General features: G+C 36.2%; 1 protein-coding gene across 1 annotated transcript in view; it reads left to right on the forward strand.

The window, feature by feature from the left end:
* The window catches only part of Usp39 (ubiquitin specific protease 39), a 407,046-nt gene that overhangs the window by 296,663 nt on the left and 90,694 nt on the right, over positions 1 to 19,689 (forward strand). Inside the window, exon 10 of the mRNA XM_090396479.1 lies at positions 15,637 to 15,860. Within this exon, the coding sequence (XP_090252605.1) occupies positions 15,637 to 15,860 (224 nt within the window). The remainder of the gene's footprint in view (positions 1 to 15,636; positions 15,861 to 19,689) is intronic.

The raw sequence follows: 19,689 nt of genomic DNA on the forward strand, positions 1-19,689 counted from the left end.
CTGTTCATTTTATGCTTTTAGTTGTACTTTTTCTCTTGCAAGAGATTTACAAACAGGCTACATGCATATGAGATTGAAGTCATCAGCGAAGGCATATACATGAATATCATTTTATTAATAATATAGCATAACTTGAATTTCTGTTTCAGAGAATGGGGCAATCTCACTTCAGGTTGAAATGACAGTCTTCGTTAATATATCAGTTAAAGCATAGTTTGTTTTATTGGTGTGTTGTGGATTATCTGATGACTTTCATTCAGATACACCACATCACATTTTATGTTTTAATATATTAGCCGATTCATGTATTAAAAGAAATTAAGATAATTAAATATATTTACCCCCCCCCCCATTGATTTTATATGGTTTTAGTACTGTCATAAAATTTGCTTTACCATTATAATTGAATTCATTTGCAGAGAGAGAAAGGAGAAAAATTATGTTAATCATTTTATAAAATGTAATTGTTTTAATGTTATAATATATATTATATTTGCCTTATGTATATATTTTCTGAAGAAAATGCACACATGAAGAAATACACACAAGAAGGGAAATACACTTTCTATTAATTTTGGAGTGGTTTTCCAAACCACTTTTTTCCATTTCATGTCTGGAGTGAGAACAAGACACTGTTGTGATAGCAGAATTGTTGAATATGGCTGTAAGACATCATTTAGCCAATGAATTCAGTGGCAAGACATTGTAAGACGCTAGACATTGTAAGACGCATTGTAAGAGGCTAGCCAAAGTGAGGTGGATGTAACCAGATGGTTGCATGTAAGTCATTCCATGGATCACAAACAGCTTCCCAGAGATACAGTGAAGGAAGGCCAAAAGCTACAACTGCAGTGGGTGATCAATATCTGCTTACTGAAACGAGTGCTACCGGAAGTCAGTTATGATCTAATCTTGCATTGGCTATAGGAACATAAGTATCTGTATCCACTTGGTCCGGTAGGCTTCACAAAGGTGGTCTGTATACTAACAACTGTCTGTGGACCATTCTCCTCATACCACAGGAGAGAATGTTTTAAATAGGCTAGGCTCCACATTTAAGCTTAATTTCAGGAAAAAATGAGAAAGTGTTTTCTAACAACAAAATGAAGAATGTACTTTCTTTGCAATTTCTAGGATTAGACTCTGGTTTTCCGATACATTCAACACAATCACATCTAAAATAGGTGTTGAGTCAGAATGAGAGATTTAACATTCTTCTCAGTTAATTCTCTTTCCTTCAGCTGAAAGAAAGAAATGTTGTTGTTCTACCTCAGTAGATTTCAATGTGAACAATTTATCAGAAAAATTTCCTTGCTTCAGAAAATTACCAGTGAGGAGAGGAAACCCTTAGAGTGAACTGTTAGCTAAAGAAATTTTTATACTGATGAAATTCGTTTTTTTTTCCTTTCCTCTGAGTGTAAAAAACCTCTCTTAACATGATTAATTAATCCATCAATTAATACATGTTAAACGAATACAATAAACAATAGGAATCATTATAATTCATCCATCAGTTTGCTTAAATTTGGAAAAAAAAGTTACAGTATAAGCTATATTAGAGGATAAAATCATCAAAGTTAATAAAAAATCAGTTGTTGCTTAAATTTTTACTTAATGTCTAAACACTTGATCGAGCTACTTTTTTACAAAAAAATTAAGTAAAGATGTTTGAATCGTGCTCAACTTTTTCATCCTGTGATGCAGTTTGCGATACCTGACAATTGCTTTATCAAGAATTCAACAGACTTTGAAGCTTCAATCCATATCACGGTCAGCATCAAACGAAATTTCATTAGCATGCTCAATGTGATTAAAAAATAGCTAAAGTTTTTTTGCAGTTAGCTTCTTAGTGTGAACATTCTCTTCTTGTTCGCACTCCTGATCTTCTTCATATGCACGCTGTTCTTGTAGTTGAAAGAGATCATTCTCACTTAACTGTTCTAAATGGGAATTGAGCAAGTTTCTCACATCTTCATTATCCAGTTCATTAAATCCAAGTTTTTTTCTGATTGTGCTGATTTCTTCAATAATGTTAGATCTTGAATTTTGCGCACAATAAACTAATATAGGCTTGAGTTTAAAGTCGCCTTCTGCATTTCCTGCTAATAAAAGCGTAAGACGATCTTTAGATACTTTGTATTTTGGTTGAGATGCTTCAGGTTTTGCCAGGAAAGTTTTTGTTGGCATACCCTTCCAAAAGAGACCAATTTCGTCGACATTAATTATTTGCCGATTGTCATAATCACCCTTCTGAATTATGCTTTGCAATTCCTCAGGAAACTTGGCTGCAGAATTTTCAGCACTAGCATATTCCCCAGTTATTCTCACGTTATGCAGTCCAGTTGGATTTTTAAAATGATCAAAGCCATCCTAAACTTGCAATAAAGCTTTCGCATTCCTCTTGAAATTTGGTCTCTTTCAATGTGGGAAAAATATTGAGAGCGTTTGCCTGAATATTGCCTGTACTAAGAGGTATTCTTTTTTGGTTATAATCCTCAATCCAAAGTGATACGCTCGATTATTAAATGACTTCTATTTCTGTGTGTGTGTGTGGGGGGAGGGGGATCTGCATGCTAAAAGAAGCAGTAGCAACTTTTCCTTGTTCTTTGTATTCTTTGCTCTTATTTAATATAGTCTGAACTATAGACTCACTTTATCCCAGATCTCACACAATCATTGTATTACTAGTGCCACTTTCATGTCTCTTAATGACTTGCTTTTCTGCTCGCTGTAGACTGGCGACAAAAAATTTTGTGTAGCGTAAAAAAATCGTGTTAACTGATTAATCACTCACTTAAAGTGGGAAATCGTAATATTTCACTCAATCGCGCTAACTGATTATTGCGCATATTGAATTTGTGTTAAGTGAGGTTTTCCTGTACAGTTTTATTTTTGAATTCTGTAATACTATCATGAAGAACATTATTAAGAAGAAAACACAACTTTCTGCTTGAAACAAATACATTATGTTGAAAGTTTATTTTTCACTTGGTTAGACTATAATAAATTTAGTTTAATCCTTTATCCATGTGTAAGCAAACAAAGTTTGCTCCTGAAAGTATCTTCAGGACTGGGGTAGGGTGGTACAACACCGGGCAACTCGTTGCAAAGGTGGAGCAAGCTAACATCACTCCTATCTCAGTATCTCCCATAATGCAAAACACATCTCCTTGTGGATATGTATAATGTTATGCATTAAGAGAAGGACCATTACCCAGACTAGTTTCAACTTTATTGAGGTCTCTTCAGTGGGAGCCTGGTCCAGAAGTGGAGATACCAGGCAGAAGCATTAGCAAGGTCATCTCTACCTACAGGAGTTGCCAAACGGTGTGCCACCGTTTTATTAAATTACTCTGGATTTAGAGAAAGATGTTGAAAGTTTATTTTTTACTTGGTTAGACTATAATAAATTTAGTTTAATCCTTTATCCAAGTGTGAGCAAACAAAGTTTGCACTTGAAAGTATCTTCAGGACTGGAGTAAGGTGGAGCAAGCTAACATCACTCCTATCTCAGTATCTCCCATAATGCAAAACACACCTCCTTGCAGATATGTATAATATAGAGATGACCTTGCTAATGCTTCTGCCTGGTATCTCCACTTGGGCCTGCCTCCCACTGAAGAGACCTCAATAAAGGTCGAAACTAGTCTGGGTAGTGGTCCTTCCCTTAATGCATAACATTATACATATCCACAAGGAGATGTGTTTTGCATTATGGGAGATACTGAGATAGGAGTGATGTTTACTTGCTCCACCTTTGCAACAAGTTGCCCAGTTTGTACCATCTTACCCCAGTCCTGAAGATACTTTCAAACGCAAACTTTGTTTGCTCTCACTTGGATAAAGGATTAAACTAAATTTATGATAGTCTGACCAAGTGAAAAATAAACTTTCAACATCTTCCTCTAAATCCAGAGTAATTTAATAAAAAGGTGGCATACCTTTTGGCAACTCCTATAGGTAAAGATGACCTCGCCATTGCTTCTGCCTGGTATCTCCACTTGGGCCTGGCTCCCAACGAAGAGGCCTCAATAAAGGTCGAAACTAGTCTGGGTAGTGGCCCTTCCCTTAATGCATAACATTATACATATCCGCAAGGAGATGTGTTTTGCATTATGGGAGATATTGAGATAGGAGTGATGTTAGCTTGCTCCACCTTTGCAACAAGTTGCCCAGTTTGTACCATCTTACCCCAGTCCTGAAGATACTTTCAAACACAAACTTTGTTTGCTCACACTTGGATAAAGGATTAAGCTAAATTTATTAAAATACATTATGTCTTCGGTTTCATCTGATGACTGAAGCAAATGCAGAATGAAGAAAACAAACAGTAGACCAAAACTGCTACAGGAATTTATTCTTTTTGAAGTATGTTACTGTTTATCCTTTTGATAAACAGTAACATAAGCCTCTAAATATTAGAAATGTCTAGGCCTCTAATATTTAGAGACCTTCTAGATTTTTATTTTCTGGTAGCCATTCACCATTTGCAAGAAAAACACACTCAGATATACCTATTCTGAATCTGTTTCTAAATTTAACTTTTTACTCTTCTTTCTAAAAGCTATCCATATTTTCATTCCATTCTCCACAAAAGTGAAACTAAAACAACTTCAACACCTGTTGCTAGCTGCACTTCTGCTTCAATGAGTGTGCATGCACTCACTCTTCAAATTGCCAGTTAGATACTTGACATTATTAATACTGGTGCAGACAAAACAATGTGTAAAATAAATTTTCAGCAAGGAAAACAGTTTTACCGTAAAGTTTGACTATATTAAATTAAAATAAAATTTTTTTGATACACGTTGGCTAAAATCAAGTGCAGTTCGTAAAAACAGATTGTATTTTCCATTCAGCAATCGAAGCAATTCCAAAAACACCATCCTGATTTCCACTCTATCCAAAGCTTAGGTGAAACAGAGAGTGCCCAAGCAGTCCAAAAAGGTCAAGATGATATATTTTGTAGATATCCTATGCCAACAAACTTCTTAGCATTTAAACCTGCTCAGATCAAAGCATGTTATGTGAGGCATCAGAGTCAAAAACAATCCTGGACCCAATTTACATCAATTAAACAACCAGTGCAAAAATTGTATTGGATAATATCCAGATGATGAAAGATAGATACAGAACACACCGTTTGTCTACCTTAGAACATAATGGGTGTATTTTTGCTGATCCTAAAGGTATTGCAGATGCTTTTGGAAAAAAAATTTTCCAGAATCTCAGCAACAGTTCCATATTCTCCTGATTTTTTAATATTGAAAGAGCAACAAGAGAAACAGCATCTAAACTTTTGTACCAGGGAGATAGAGTTGTACAATCAGCCATTTGTTAAGGAGGAACTTGAGCCTTTTTTTTGTTTCACCCTAGCACAGTAAGCCTTGATGACATCCATTATGAGATGATGAAACACCTCCCATTGTATTCTGTGGATCTCCTCGTGTTATACAACAGAATATTTACATAGAAAGAGTTTTGGACTCTTGGCATGAATCAATTCTCATTGCTATTCCAAAACCATACAATTCCAGAACAGGCCAATACTTCTGTGACTAGCTGTCTTTGTAAGGTTTTGGAAAAATCATATATGCGAGGCTTCTCTGGTACTTAGAAAGCATAAAGCAACAAATCTTTCTAACACACAATGTGGCTTTTGTAAACGCTAATCAACATTGGACCATTTGGTCCATTTAGAAAAATATATAAGAGATGCTTTTCTGAAATGAGAACATGTGGTTTCAGTGTTCTTCAACATGGAAAAAGCTTATGACACAACCTGAAGATATGGCACATTAAAAGACTTGTTCAAACTTGGTCTGAGAGGACATCTTTTTGTTTTTATTAAAAACTTTCTATCCAGCCATGTCTCCCAAGTTTGAGTAAAAAGCATGTTATCTTGGCCTGATCATCAAGAAGAGGGAGTTCCTCAAGGCTCCATCTTAAGTGTGACTCTCTCTTTGCTATTAAATTGAATTCAGTTACTGAACAGCTTCCTTCCACAATAGGCAACTGCCTTTATGTCATTGTTTTCTTGCAATATGAGGGTCATTGAAAGACAGAAATCTGAATAAGCAATCGATCATGTCTCTTCATGGGCTCTTTCTCATAGGTTTAGGTAGTCTACAGAAAAACTGCGTACACTTCTGATGGAAATTCACCCTCCACCTTGATTTAAGAATTGGACAAACCATTATTCCAGTAGAAAGCAACAAACCAGAGGCCATGTTCTTGGGACTCATCTTTGACAGAAAGCTAACATTCTTTAAATGTGTGGGAAGGCTTATGTGTTCGTCATACATGTTGACTAATTTTAACAGTATAGATGAGAACACAGACTGATAAGAAAATAAGCCTATTTTTTTAACTTAACTACTGATATTTCACTGGTATTCTATCCAGCATCTTCAGAGCACAAGAATAGTTTGTCACAGTATGTGAAACAACAACAATCCAGTATAACAATTGCACCAGTAGCTATCAGAATACACTGATGATGGACCAGAGCATGCTCTCCCCTTGCAAAACCGTAAACCTGGGATCTATAATCAAGCTTTGAATGCACGTGCATGATAAATGCAGAGTAAGGAACAACGATCACACCCCATTCTGTCAGAAGATATTCAATGTTTTTTTGTACTTTTCCCAAAGATGAGGAATGTGTGTAAAGAATGTTAGCATGTTGATTAATTTTAATGGTATAGATGAGAACACAGACTGACAACAAAAGAACTATTTATTAACTTATTGCTGATATTCTATCCAGCATTTTCAGAGCATAAAAACAGTTTGTCAAAGTATGCAAGACAACAATCCAGTACAACAATGGGACTAGTTTGAACAATTGTAATGTACAATACAAAGACTAAAGTCCTAATTAGACGTCATCAGTGTTGAGGAAAAAAAGAACAGACAGAGAAAGAGGTATTAATTTGGTCTTAGATGACTGTCTCCCAAATCTTTGGCAAATTTATGCAGCCATACTTGTTGAGTTTGGAAAATGTTTCAAGGCTTTTGTTGATTCCAGGAACAACCTCTGACTTTTTAAATCTTATGTGCAGCACTTTTGTTTGTTTTTTTCAATCGGGGGGGGATATTGACCCCCCTATTGAAGTGTGTAGCAGTAAAACAGTTCTGCAGGCTTGATAGTACACTGGACCGAACCAATTAGTAACAAATCTGGAGGCTTCCCGATAAGCCAATGTCAAATCCTGCAGCCATGCATTTTGCCAGTTTATGACTGGAGGGAGACCAGATACTGTGACTGCAGGGGGAGCTGTCGAGGACATGAATGAACAGGAGACTGAATTCATTTCCTCTCTGTGGGCAGTATGTTTGCAAGTCTATCACCTGTCACTGCATGTTCCACTTTCTCTTCCTAATCAAATATAATGGACCAAAATCCAAAGAAATGAGATTTAATTGTGGATCACAAAAATTCTCCCACAAAAAATGGGTTAAAAATAACTCGTAAAAAACTAAAAAAAAAATCCAACCAAAAGAATCATAAAAACCAACAGAAATCCAAATGAACAACCCACTAATATTAATCCCCCCCCCAAATAAAAAATATTTAAAAAATAAAAAATTCACATCCACTTTACCAACATCTGTGGCCTTAACAGCAATATAAATGATGTGCACCACTACCTACAGTCATCTAAACCAAAAGTATTATTAGTATCAGAATCCCCAACTAGAAACTTCAACTTCCCAAACTACACATTACATAGCTCTTTCTGCCACAAGGGTGGCACTTGTGCATTCATCAGAACCGACATACTATGCCAGCGAGTGCAAACCCTTGGATCTCCACTGTTTGTTCTATGGGCAGTTTATCCTTTCAAGAGACAGTTGGGAATAAAAGTGTGGCTTTGTGACTGTGACATAGATTATATATTAGACATATTTTTTATGCTGGTTCTTCCACAGAAATTTTATGTATGGTAATGTTGTAATAACACCCATTTAAGTCATATTTGAATAATTGATATACGAGCCCACAAATGTTGGCTTGATATACAAGGTAAGATATAAAAGGTAAGACAGTTACCTAAGAAACTAAAAAAGGGTGAACATGAATTTTGTTATGCCATTTTAAAGAAAACAAAAAGTGATGTGCTTATGTTGACTTAATTTCATAAGGATGCCATGGTCAATGCAGATAATATTGACTTTTAATTTTAATTTTTAAAAAATCAGAAACCTGTTTATATAGCAGAGTAGATAAAAGTGATATGCAAATAGGTTTATCAGGAAATACGAGAAAATCAAAAAAGTTATATATAAAGCTTTACTTTCATTTACTTAATATTTCTCTATAAAACATGCTCAACCTGTTTCTGGAGAAAACTGGGAAAATATCAGCTGGTTGACTTCAGGTTACAGATAGTTCACCAGCTAATTGAAGAGTACAGCAAACTAAGGAAGTCACCTGAAGGTGTAAGATCTACAGCTCTCCATCCATTGCATTTGACTGTAAGAAATTTTCCAGTTACTGTGCCCTCTTCTGGAAAAAAAAAAAAAGCAGATTAACAAAAATGGCTTGTGTGCAAAGGCACCACAAAACAGCCTCCTAAACAGACTGACTCCAGGTACATGCACAAGAATTCAGGACTCTGTGTTGATGCTTGTTTTAAAATTTACCATATGATATTGAACTTTTGAAATTGTGTAACTTGAAAAATGTTTGTTTCAGCCAAAGAAATGCTGATTTACTAATTTGGTATATCTCTGGGTTCATTTAGTCAATTTTTTTTTAATGATTAGAGTCAAAAAACTCACTGCAAGTAAGATCTATTTTTAACTTACCACTCAGAGGGTTAATGCATAAATCAGCTGACTAAAACATAAAATATGTATCTGAATGAAAGTCATCAGATACTCCACAGTATCCTCATACAGTGAGTGTACTGTTTGATAAAGTAATATAATTTCAGTTGTGTACTGTGTGCCAACAATGATACTCCTTTGAAATTAACTAGTATTATCAGACTTACTATGTTATTCGTCTTGAACTGAATCTGCACCATCTTATATACAATCGGCTGTTACTATAATAAACAGTATTAAAATAACCTGCTCATTATAACTGTCTGCTGAAGTCCAAGTGCTTTATTTTGTCTAATTTTCTCTATGGAGCAGAAACGTGAACAGTAAACAAGGAAGGCAATTGACGAACCTGCTTTTGAGATGCAGAGTAAAAAGAGAGAGCATTGAAGATCTCCTGGATTCAGAAAAAGAGAAATGAAGTTTTGGAGATGATGAGTACTAAACTCAGACTAATAAAGGACATACTGAAAAAAAAAAAAAAATATTATATGGGTCATATTGTGAGGCACGAAAGTCTTAAAAAAGATTTATTAGAGGAAAGTTGAAGGCAAGAGAAAGAAAGGAAGATGACACACATGGCTGGACCTGAACTAAGCAGAGACGAGAGAAATAGATGGAGATCCATGATAGCCTATCTCCTGGATAGAGATGACACTTGACAGGACTGAAGTCCTCGTGGAAAGGCTTAGACATTGGTTATGCATTTTCACTATATAATTTAAGGAAATTACAACGTACTAGGATATACATTAAAATAAATTTTAATATATTTCAGTATTTCGACAACGTCATTTTGCCATTAACAAAAACTTAAGTACAAGACACGTACATGCAGGCACAACAAAACAGTAAGTGAGGAAGAAGTAGGAAGCTATTATTTCTCCTAAAGTCCTGATTGTGCCCTCTACCGGGCAATGTTGGTATTCTTGGGCGATTGGGCTGAAGGTCTTCTGATGTAGGTTTCCCATATTTGAGGAAGTCTCATGCAGCCAAATTTGTTGAGGTTTGGATTGTTTCTTAGGGCTGAAGCAGATTCCATGAAAAGCCTTTCATATCTGTATTTGCTACGGTGTATTATCCTGGCTTTCTTCCACCACATTCTATGGCAGGTATCCAGCACATGGTCAGCAAGACCAGAGTGGCTGTATTGGTGAAAACGGATGTAGTCCTTGTGTTCTGAAATTCTGATATTTGCTGTCTTGCCTGTTTGACCAAAGTAGGACAGCTTACAGCTGCAAGGGACCTGGTATATACCAGGTAGGTCTAGGGGGGGGGGGGGAGGTTGGTCTTTAGTAGAGTGGATAAGGGATGCCAATTTTTTATATGGTCTGTAACAAGAAGTTAAGTTATGTTTTTTTAAGATTTTTGTGATTTTTTCCGAGGTGCCTCGGATGTAGGGTATGGTGATGGATTTAGAGTAATCCTTGTTGTGAGGGGGGGGGGGGTTGTGGTTTACTGGTTTCAATATTTTTTTGGGGGGGGTAGCCATTGGCTGAGAATGTGGTTTAGCTCTGTGGTTAGGGCATTGTCATTCGAGCAGATAAGTTTAGCCCTGTTGTGTAGTGTCTTAATGACTGCATATTGTTGTGAGGAGGGATGGTGGGATTGTTGGTGAATGTATCTGCCTGTATGGGTGGGTTTTCTATATACTGAGAAAACCAAGGTTCCATCAGGCTGGCAGGCGATTAGTGTGTCTAAGAAAGGAATGCAGTTGTTTTTTTCCTCTTCCAGGGTGAATTTGATTCTGGGGGTGTTGGTTGTTTAAGTGTGTTAAGAAGGAGAGGGGTGCATCGGAGCCATGTGACCAAATAGCGAATACATCATCTACATAGCGAAGCCAAACGGTTGGTTTTTGTGGGGCAGAGTTTAAGGCTTTCTCTTCAAAAAAATCTCCATATAAAAGTTGGCCAAGAGTGGGGAGAGTGGAGAACCTATGGCTGTCCTCTCTATTTGTTTGTAGAATTTTCCTTGCCAAACAAAATAGCCCGAGTTCATTGTGAACTGAAATAGGGCTGTGATATCGGGAGGAAATTTAGCTTGGATTAGCTCTAAGGATTCTTTGAGTGGGACATTGGTGAATAAGGAGGAGACATCAAAACTGAACATTAAGTCAGTGTGTTTGAATGTAAGGTTTTCTATGCTGGCTTTGAAGTGGGCTGAGTTTTTTATGTATGAAGGTGTGTTGCCAGTATAGTGTGAGAGAGCTTTGGCCAAATGTTTAGCTAGTTTGTATGTGGGGGAATCAATGCCATCCACTATGGGGCGTAATGGCACATTTTCCTTGTGGATTTTTGGGAGTCCATAAATACGGAGGGGGGGTATGGAGTTATATGGTTTTAATTTGTTAGTGATTTCCACAGGCCAAGAAGTGAACTTCTTAAGGAGCCTGTGGAGTTTTCTAATTTGTGAGTTTGTGTGATTGTACTTGATAGGGAGGTAAGTTGCCCAATCTAACAATAGAGATTTCAGCTTACCTGTGTAATCTTTTTGGTTAAGCAATACTGTGGTATTCCTTTTGTCAGCTTTGGTGATTATTATTTTCTTGTTTTTCTTTAATTCTAATAGAGATTTAATTTCTTTACTGGGCATGTTGGTTTTAGGTGGTTTAGCTTTGGTCAGAACACAAGCTACATCCAGTCTAATATCGTTGGTGATGTGGCTTGGAAGGTGTCGAATCCCGCGTTCGATTCGTATCATGATATCCTCAGCAGGTATTCTTCTGGGCGCAATGGCGAAGTTGTGGCCACGTGCGAGGGCGTCGAGTGCTTCAGTTTTCACACTAAGTGACGACAGGTTAACTACCGTTTCGATAGGAAGTAGCGGTTTCGAGATTGCGTCCTTTTTTAAATTTTCAAATTTTTTGATGTGTCGATCTCGTACTTTTTTAAATTCTTTCTCTGCTGCAGTGCACGAAATGTCATATAATATCGAGATCGACTCATCAAAAAATTTGAAAATTTAAAAAAGGACGCGATCTCGAAACCGCAACTTCCTACCGTTTTGGTAGGAAGTTGCTGTTTATGGACTCCCAAAAATTCACAAGGAAAATGTGCCGTTACGCCCCATAGTGGATGGCATTGATTCCCCCACATACAAACTAGCTAAACATTTGGCCAAAGCTCTCTCACACTATACTGGCAACACACCTTCATACATAAAAAAACTCAGCCCACTTCAAAGCCAGCATAGAAAACCTTACACTCAAACACACTGACATAATGGTCAGTTTTGATGTCTCCTCCTTATTCACAAATGTCTCACTCAAAGAATCCTTAGAGCTAATCCAAGCTAAATTTCCTCCCTATATCACAGCCCTATTTCAGTTCATTTCAGTGAAATCGGGCTATTTTGTTTGGCAAGGAAAATTCTACAAACAAATAGAGGGGACAGCCATAGGTTCTTTACTCTCCCTACCCTTGGCCAACTTTTATATGGAGACTTTTGAAGAGAAAGCCTTAAACTCTGCCCCACAAAAACCAACCGTTTGGCTTTGCTATGTAGATGATGTATTCGCTATTTGGCCACATGGCTCCGATGCACTCCTCTCCTTCTTTACACACTTAAACAACCAACACCCCAGAATCAAATTCACCCTGGAAGAGGAAAAAAACAACTGCATTCTTTTCTTAGACAAACTAGTCAGTCACCTGCCAGCCTGATGGAACCTTGGTTTTCTCAGTATATAGAAAACCCACCCATACAGGCAGATACATTCACCAACAATCCCACCACCCCTCCTCACAACAATATGCAGTCATTAAGACACTACACAACAGGGCTAAACTTATCTGCTCGAATGACAATGCCCTAACCACAGAACTAAACCACATTCTCAACACTTTCTCAGCCAATGGCTACCCCCCCCCAAAAAAAAAAAATCCAAAAAATATTGAAACCAGTAAACCACAACCCCCCCCCCCCCCAACAAGGATCTAAATCCATCACCATACCCTACATCCGAGGCACCTCAGAAAAAAATCACAAAAATCTTAAAAAAAACATAACTTCTTTTTACAGACCATATAAAAAATTGGCATCCCTTATCCGCTCTACTAAAGACACCCCCCCCCAGACCTACCTGGTGTATACCAGCTCCCTTGCAGCTGTAAGCTGTCCTACTTTGGTCAAACAGGCAAGACAGCAAATATCAGAATTTCAGAACACAAGGACTACATCCATTTTCACCAATATAGCCACTCTGGTCTTGCTGACCATGTGCTGGATACCTGCCATAGAATACGGTGGAAGAAAGCCAGGATAATACACCGTAGCAAATACAGATATGAAAGGCTTTCACGGAATCAGCTTCAGCCCTAAGAAACGCTCCAAACCTCAACAAATTTGGCTGCATGAGGCTTCCTGAAATTTGGGAAACCTACATCAGAAGACCATCAGGACTTTAGGAGAAATAATAGCATCCTTCTTCTTCCTCACTTACTGTTTTGTTGTGCCTGTGTGCATGTGTCTTGTACTTAAGTTCTTGGAAATGGCAATGTGACGTTGCCGAAATATTGAAATATATTAAAATTTATTTTAATGTATATCCTAGTACGTTGTAATTTCCTTAAATTATATAGTGAAAAAGGACTTAAGTCCATGTATAAATTTTATGGACACCTCCATTTTTCTTAGTCATACTTCACTTGGCAGTTTTCAAGAAACAGATACCTATTGTTAAGTAATATGTAAAGTATAGGGATGGTTCCTAACTGCAGCAAAAATGAACATTTTTCACTCTAATAAAACTTTTATTGAAAATGAAAAGTATAAATATGTTTTTTAATCTTTAGATAGTAATGAGTCAATGGGTGACACAGCTTCGGTTAAAAATCTGGATCATTTTCTGATAAAAATTTTTAGTGAATAGGATTTTACTGATAGATGAATCTTGTTTTAAAACTCTGAGGCAGGATGTCTTCATCAGTATCCTATATATCTATTTAAGGATGAGTTACTTAAGATAAATATGTTGAAGGAAAACCATGTGCATAAGGGTGATGCCAGTTATAAAAATAAGCAGGTCAGAAAAGTTAAGCTATTGAACTGAAAGTATGAAAGTTGGTATGAAATGAAACTAACTGTTGAAGCCAAAGACATAAGAATGCTGATAATATGTTGAAATGGAAAGAAAGAAGAATATGAAAGAATAGCTGCTGAATGCAGATGGTATGCAGCTGACTGATGCAGAAGAGATTGTTCAACTAATGATTGTCAATTTTGATAAAAGCTATCACTGGTGTATCACAGCTGTACCTGGTGTAAGAGATGCAGGTGTATTAGGTGGAGGTACTAGAGCCTGTTGCTCAAACTGAATAAGAATTCAGTGGTGAGTAATAGGTTATCATCATGGATGCTAAAAGAATGTTCAGCTGAACTGGCTGTTACTTTGACCAGGCTATAAAATTTGAGTCTGAGAACTAGGAAGATTCTATAGGAGTAGAAAGAATGTATGATAATCTCATTGTATGATAATCACAAGTTGTACAAAGGTGGTGCAAAGACCAATGTGTCTAACTCTCGACTTGTCAGTTTCTCTGGGTGGTGTTGAATATTTTGGAAAAGTTGGTAAGAGCTTGCATACAGAATTGCATTGATAGAGAATCAATACTTTGCAATGAATAGAATGGGTTTACTAAAGGAAGGTCATGTTTGAGAAACTTTCACATTCTGTAATAATATTACCTGATACTTTTGGACTTTACTAAAACTTTTTTTCATGATACAGCATGGAAGACAGTTCCATAAACTGAAGAATATGGGTTCAGATTATAAAATGTTTGCATTGCTAAGAGGATGGCTGACTGACTGATATCTTTGATATCAGTCATTCCCACATATATGGGAATGTGAGTCTTCAAGATCTGAAGTGACTAGTGGTACACCATAGGGATCAGCCCTTGGTCCATTATTATTTGATCTTTCCATTAATGTCATTGAGAAGGATTTGACAGGTGACATCCAGCTGTTTGATGATGATACGAATATAGGCAGAATAATCAGGAAAGCAACTGATTTATAGTTCTTTCAAAATGATTTGAATAAGCTAGAATTGTGATAATATGAAAATGGCTATATGAAAATATGTAGCTGAAGTTCAAGGGCTATATAGAAAATATTACGAATACAATTCAGCAGATAATTGCAATGCTGAACTGAACTTTGACATGCAAGGATAAGGAAGTAATTTTGCTTCTTTAGAAGGCACTGACCCAACTTCACCTGAACTATTGTGTACAGGTCTAGTCTCTTGGTTGCCACAGTGATATTGATACAGTGGAGAGTGTCGTCTTAAATATGATATCATGATTGTGTAATACAGATTATGAAGATGGATTGAGAATTTGTGGATTGCAATCACTAGCAAATAGGAGAAAGAGGCATGATATGACTAACTTACAAACTTCTGCAAGAATCATATAGGAAAACTAGTAGATGGATTTTTCATTTTATCGAGGGTAGGGAGAGGAAGAGAAGGTGTCCATGAAAGTGAAGAAAGGGATAGCTAAATTTTTCTCTGACAGAGGCGTGTGATTGGAATGGGTTGCTTTTGTAGGCTGTAAACGTAGGTATCACCAATGAACTTTAAACAGTGCAGATTAACAAAAGAAATAAATAAATGCATAAAATAAATAATAAAGTCCACTTTAAAACATACCGCAGTTATTTAATAATGGTCTGAAAAATTGCTACAGCTTTTTTTTTTTTTAAACATATTGCATAGTGTCAAAATTGCTGTTTCCTTTGAAATGAAACACTAGTGAATTATTTTATATATTCTTTAACTTTATTTTTCTCCCATAGAAAAAATGGAAGAGTCATGTTTTCTTTATTTGACTGTTGATCTTCCTCCACCACCTCTTTTTAAAGATGAGCTAAGGGAAAATATCATACCTCAAGTTCCTTTATTTAATATCTTAGCAAAATTCAATGGTACATCTGAAAAAGAATACAAGACATATAAAGATTCTACTATGAAGCGATTTGAAATAACAAAGCTTCCACCGTATTTAATACTATACATAAAGGTAAAAAAAAAAATCATGTTTTCATTAATATTTAGACACATTTTAAAGATATGTGTATATATAACTAAAAATAATTACTGCAATGGAGCACTTAGAAGTATAATTGCTTAAAATATTCACTCAATTATCAGGACGTTTCCTGGTTAAACAAGGTCATCATTGCTTTTCCTCAAGGAACAAGGGCAAACAGAAAAAAAGTCAGCTACTGAAACAAATCCCAACTCAAGATCAGCAGAATTTAAGATTGGTACTATCAACATAAGAAGCATCATGAAAAAGAAAGGGAACTAGCAGAAGAATTGGATAAATACGAGATTAACACAATAGACATGATTTAACAAGCTCTTATTTATTTCAATCATGTCTATTGTGTTAATCTCGTATTTATCCAATTCTTCTGCTAGTTCCCTTTCTTTTTCATTATGCTTCTTATGTTGATAGTACCAATCTTAAATTCTGCTGATCTTGAGTTGGGATTTGTTTCAGTAGCTGACTTTTTTGCTGTTTGCCTTTGTATAGTCATATACTTAATGTAATGAGATATGGTGGGGTTATGCTAGAAGAAACTGATCAGGTTAGCGATCTTGGAGTTTTAGTAGATTTGAAGTTCAAGGGCTATATAGAAAAGATTATAATACAATTCAGCAGATAATTGCAATGCTGAATTGAACCTTGACATGCATGGATAAGGAAGTAATTTTGCTTCCTTATCCATTCATGTCACAATAGAAGGCTTTAATATGACTTCACCTGGACTATTGAACCACACTGTTCTAGCAAACTTGTTTCTAGAACACCTTAAGGAAAAAATATTCACTTTTGAACCCAAACCAAAAATCTGGTTAAGATATGTCGACGACGTATTTGCAGTCTGGGATCATCCCAAACATGAATTACAACTGTTTCTAGATAAAATTAACCTTCTTCATCATCGCATCAACTTTACGTTAGAAAAAGAATTTCCACAGGGTATCTCCTTTTTGGATTTACACATTCAGAGAAAAGAAGACGGTTCCATCGCTACATCTGTCTTTTGCAAGCCTACATTCTCAGGTCGCTACATTCACAATTCTTCTGCTCATCATTCATCTCAGAAATCTAGCATTGTTAAATCACTAGTTTCCAGAGCACACAAATTCTGCTCCTCTGAAGAATCTCTAAACCAAGAATTAGAAGTAATCAAAAATACAGCCATCCTAAATGGGTATAATCCTAAAACAGCTCAAAAAATCATCAGTCACTTTCCCACGCATCAAACCAGACAAGAAGAAGCCCATAGGATTCCCATACCTTACGTCAAAGGCATCTCCGAATGTCTTTCTAAAATTATGAAGAAATAAAATTTCGCCACTACTTACAAACCTATCAACCAAATTTACAACTTGTTATCTTCTCCTAAGGACAAACTCTCACCTTTGATGTTGCCTGGCGTTTATGAGAGTCCATGCCTCATGAAAATTGTCTTACTTTGGACAGACAGGTAGGTTTGTTCAGAAACGCGTCTCGGAACATCGGAGCATTAAAAAGACAAATGTGGTCAAGACCACATTCGTCTTTTTAAACCACAGAAATCTGGCCTCTCTCAACACGGAATTAAAAATCCAAGCTATAGGATCCATTGGGAAAAGTCTAAACTTTTACATAGATCTTTAAATAAACATGAACGTTTATATAAAGAAAGTTCTGAAGCCCTACTACACAGACCAAATTTAAACCGCAATGACATTCTTACTATTCCTGAAGCATGGGAAATTGTCATACAAAATTGTGTAAAATAATTATTTTTATTTTTTTAATTAATTAATTAATTAATTTTTTTACTTCTGTAACTTGTTACGCACGTTTAATGAGATTCTATTGTAATCATGCGTCCTAACTATATGTTATTCCTATTATTGTTTAAACTACTGTACTGATGATGTCCTAAGATACTTAGGATGAAATATCTACAAGTAAATAATTTTCACTGTGGTTAATACGTGTTTCTTTTAATTACAGTATGTTATATTCATTCGATAACAATCGGTAGCTGCTGGCCAACACCCATATGCTGTCCAGCTCCAAACATGCACTGAACTACCTCATCACCTTTCTTCGTTTCATTTATCTCTATTCTTTGGAACAATCTTTCTGATATTCTTTTTCCCACTGATTACAACTTGCCACTCTTTAAGAAGCATATGAATAGCCTACGTTTTTTTCCTTAAGGAAAAATCACTTGCCCACACAGAGCATGGCAGTGTCATAAGCTCTTGTAGCCTTTCACATGTGGGGTCATCATAAAAAAAAAAAAAAAAGAAGGAAAAAAAAAAAAAGAAAGAGTAGCGATGGTATTCAAATACACTGTTGTCCAAAACCTAAGGATGAACACTATTTCTGAAGGTTGCAACTGCAAATTCAAACCAATCATCTTGCGGCAATTTGTGTAATATCAGTGGTGTTGCATCCATAATAATTGGACAAGACACCAATAGTCTAATGTATTCTTTATAAATGAGAGTTGTTTTCGTCTTTCCTCTGATTCTAGATGATCTGGTGTGAAAGTGGTGCTTCTTACTATCGCTAGAATATTCTTGAGAGGGATAGGTATGATGGGGTTATGGTGTAGGGATGTATTATGCTTAATGGATGCACCGGTGGTGGATCCAACTACAAGTGGTGGAAAAAGGGACTATGACTGGTGAATGATATTGCAATAAAGTTCTTCAACATCATGTTCAGTTGTTCCGTGGTGCTGTAGGTGAAGAATACACTTTGATCAATGACATTCCTATGAATAGTGGAGATACTTCTGAGACCGATGATATTGACTGTGTGAAGTGGCCAGCATACTCTCCAGAGCTTGATCCCATTAAACATGTTTGGAACACAATAGGGAGATGCATTGCTGCTCAAAATAATCCTGCAGAAAACAAACAAAGCCTTATTCTTGCTCTGAAGGAAGAGTGGGCCATTGGTGCTAAGCATGGTACGGCATTGTGAGAGCTGCATTGCAGTTCGGGGTGAACAGATTTCATACTGAAATGTCTCTCTGCTTACTTTTCTGCAAGCACTGTATATCAATTCCTTAACTGTGTCCTTAGATGATTTGTAACTTTTGCCAAAAACATATTACAATTTAATGTGTACAAAATTTATAACACATTTTTTCTGTAATATAATTTCTTAATATGCTGGCAATAAATTTACACCACATTTGGCTGTAGTTGTAAAAATATTTTCATATACACGTAAAAATGTAGCTTGTTCTTAGCTTTTGGACACCAGTGTATGAGGATAATCTTCTCAAATGACAGGCAATATCGAGTTGAGTGATGGGGCAGATATCAGATGGGGAACTAGGCAATGAGAATTATTTGTGCTTGTGATCCCACAGAAGGTTCTATTAAGAAAGAAGTGGCGGATATTTCAAGGCATTAGAGAAAGCAGTTGACAAAAAAAAAAAAAAAAAAGAAGGAAAAGTTGTTTTTTTGTTGGAGATCTAAACAGCAGAGGAGGAAATATTACACATAGAGTAATGTTTGGGAAAATTTGGAGAAAAGAGCAAAGTTCATAAGTGGTATGATTTTGCTGGTTTCTGTTCATAATATGACCTAGTTCATAATAGTGGTATGATCCTGCTGGTTTCTGTTCATAATATGGCCTAGTTATTACTAACACCATGTTCCAACATAAAAATGTGCACAAATTCACAAGAGACATGAGAAATAAGAAAAGTCTCATTGACTGTTATTGTTGGCAATGATTTTTTTTTTACCTGCCAGTTCAGGAAACGAGTATACAGAGGATTTGAAACTGGAAGTAATCGCCATTTAGTGTTGATCAGGAT

Source organism: Typopeltis vanoorti, chromosome 8 (genome assembly GCF_054136105.1).
Source record: "Typopeltis vanoorti isolate ZY-2024b chromosome 8, IOZ_Tvanoo_1.0, whole genome shotgun sequence".
Lineage (NCBI taxonomy): Eukaryota > Metazoa > Arthropoda > Arachnida > Uropygi > Thelyphonidae > Typopeltis > Typopeltis vanoorti.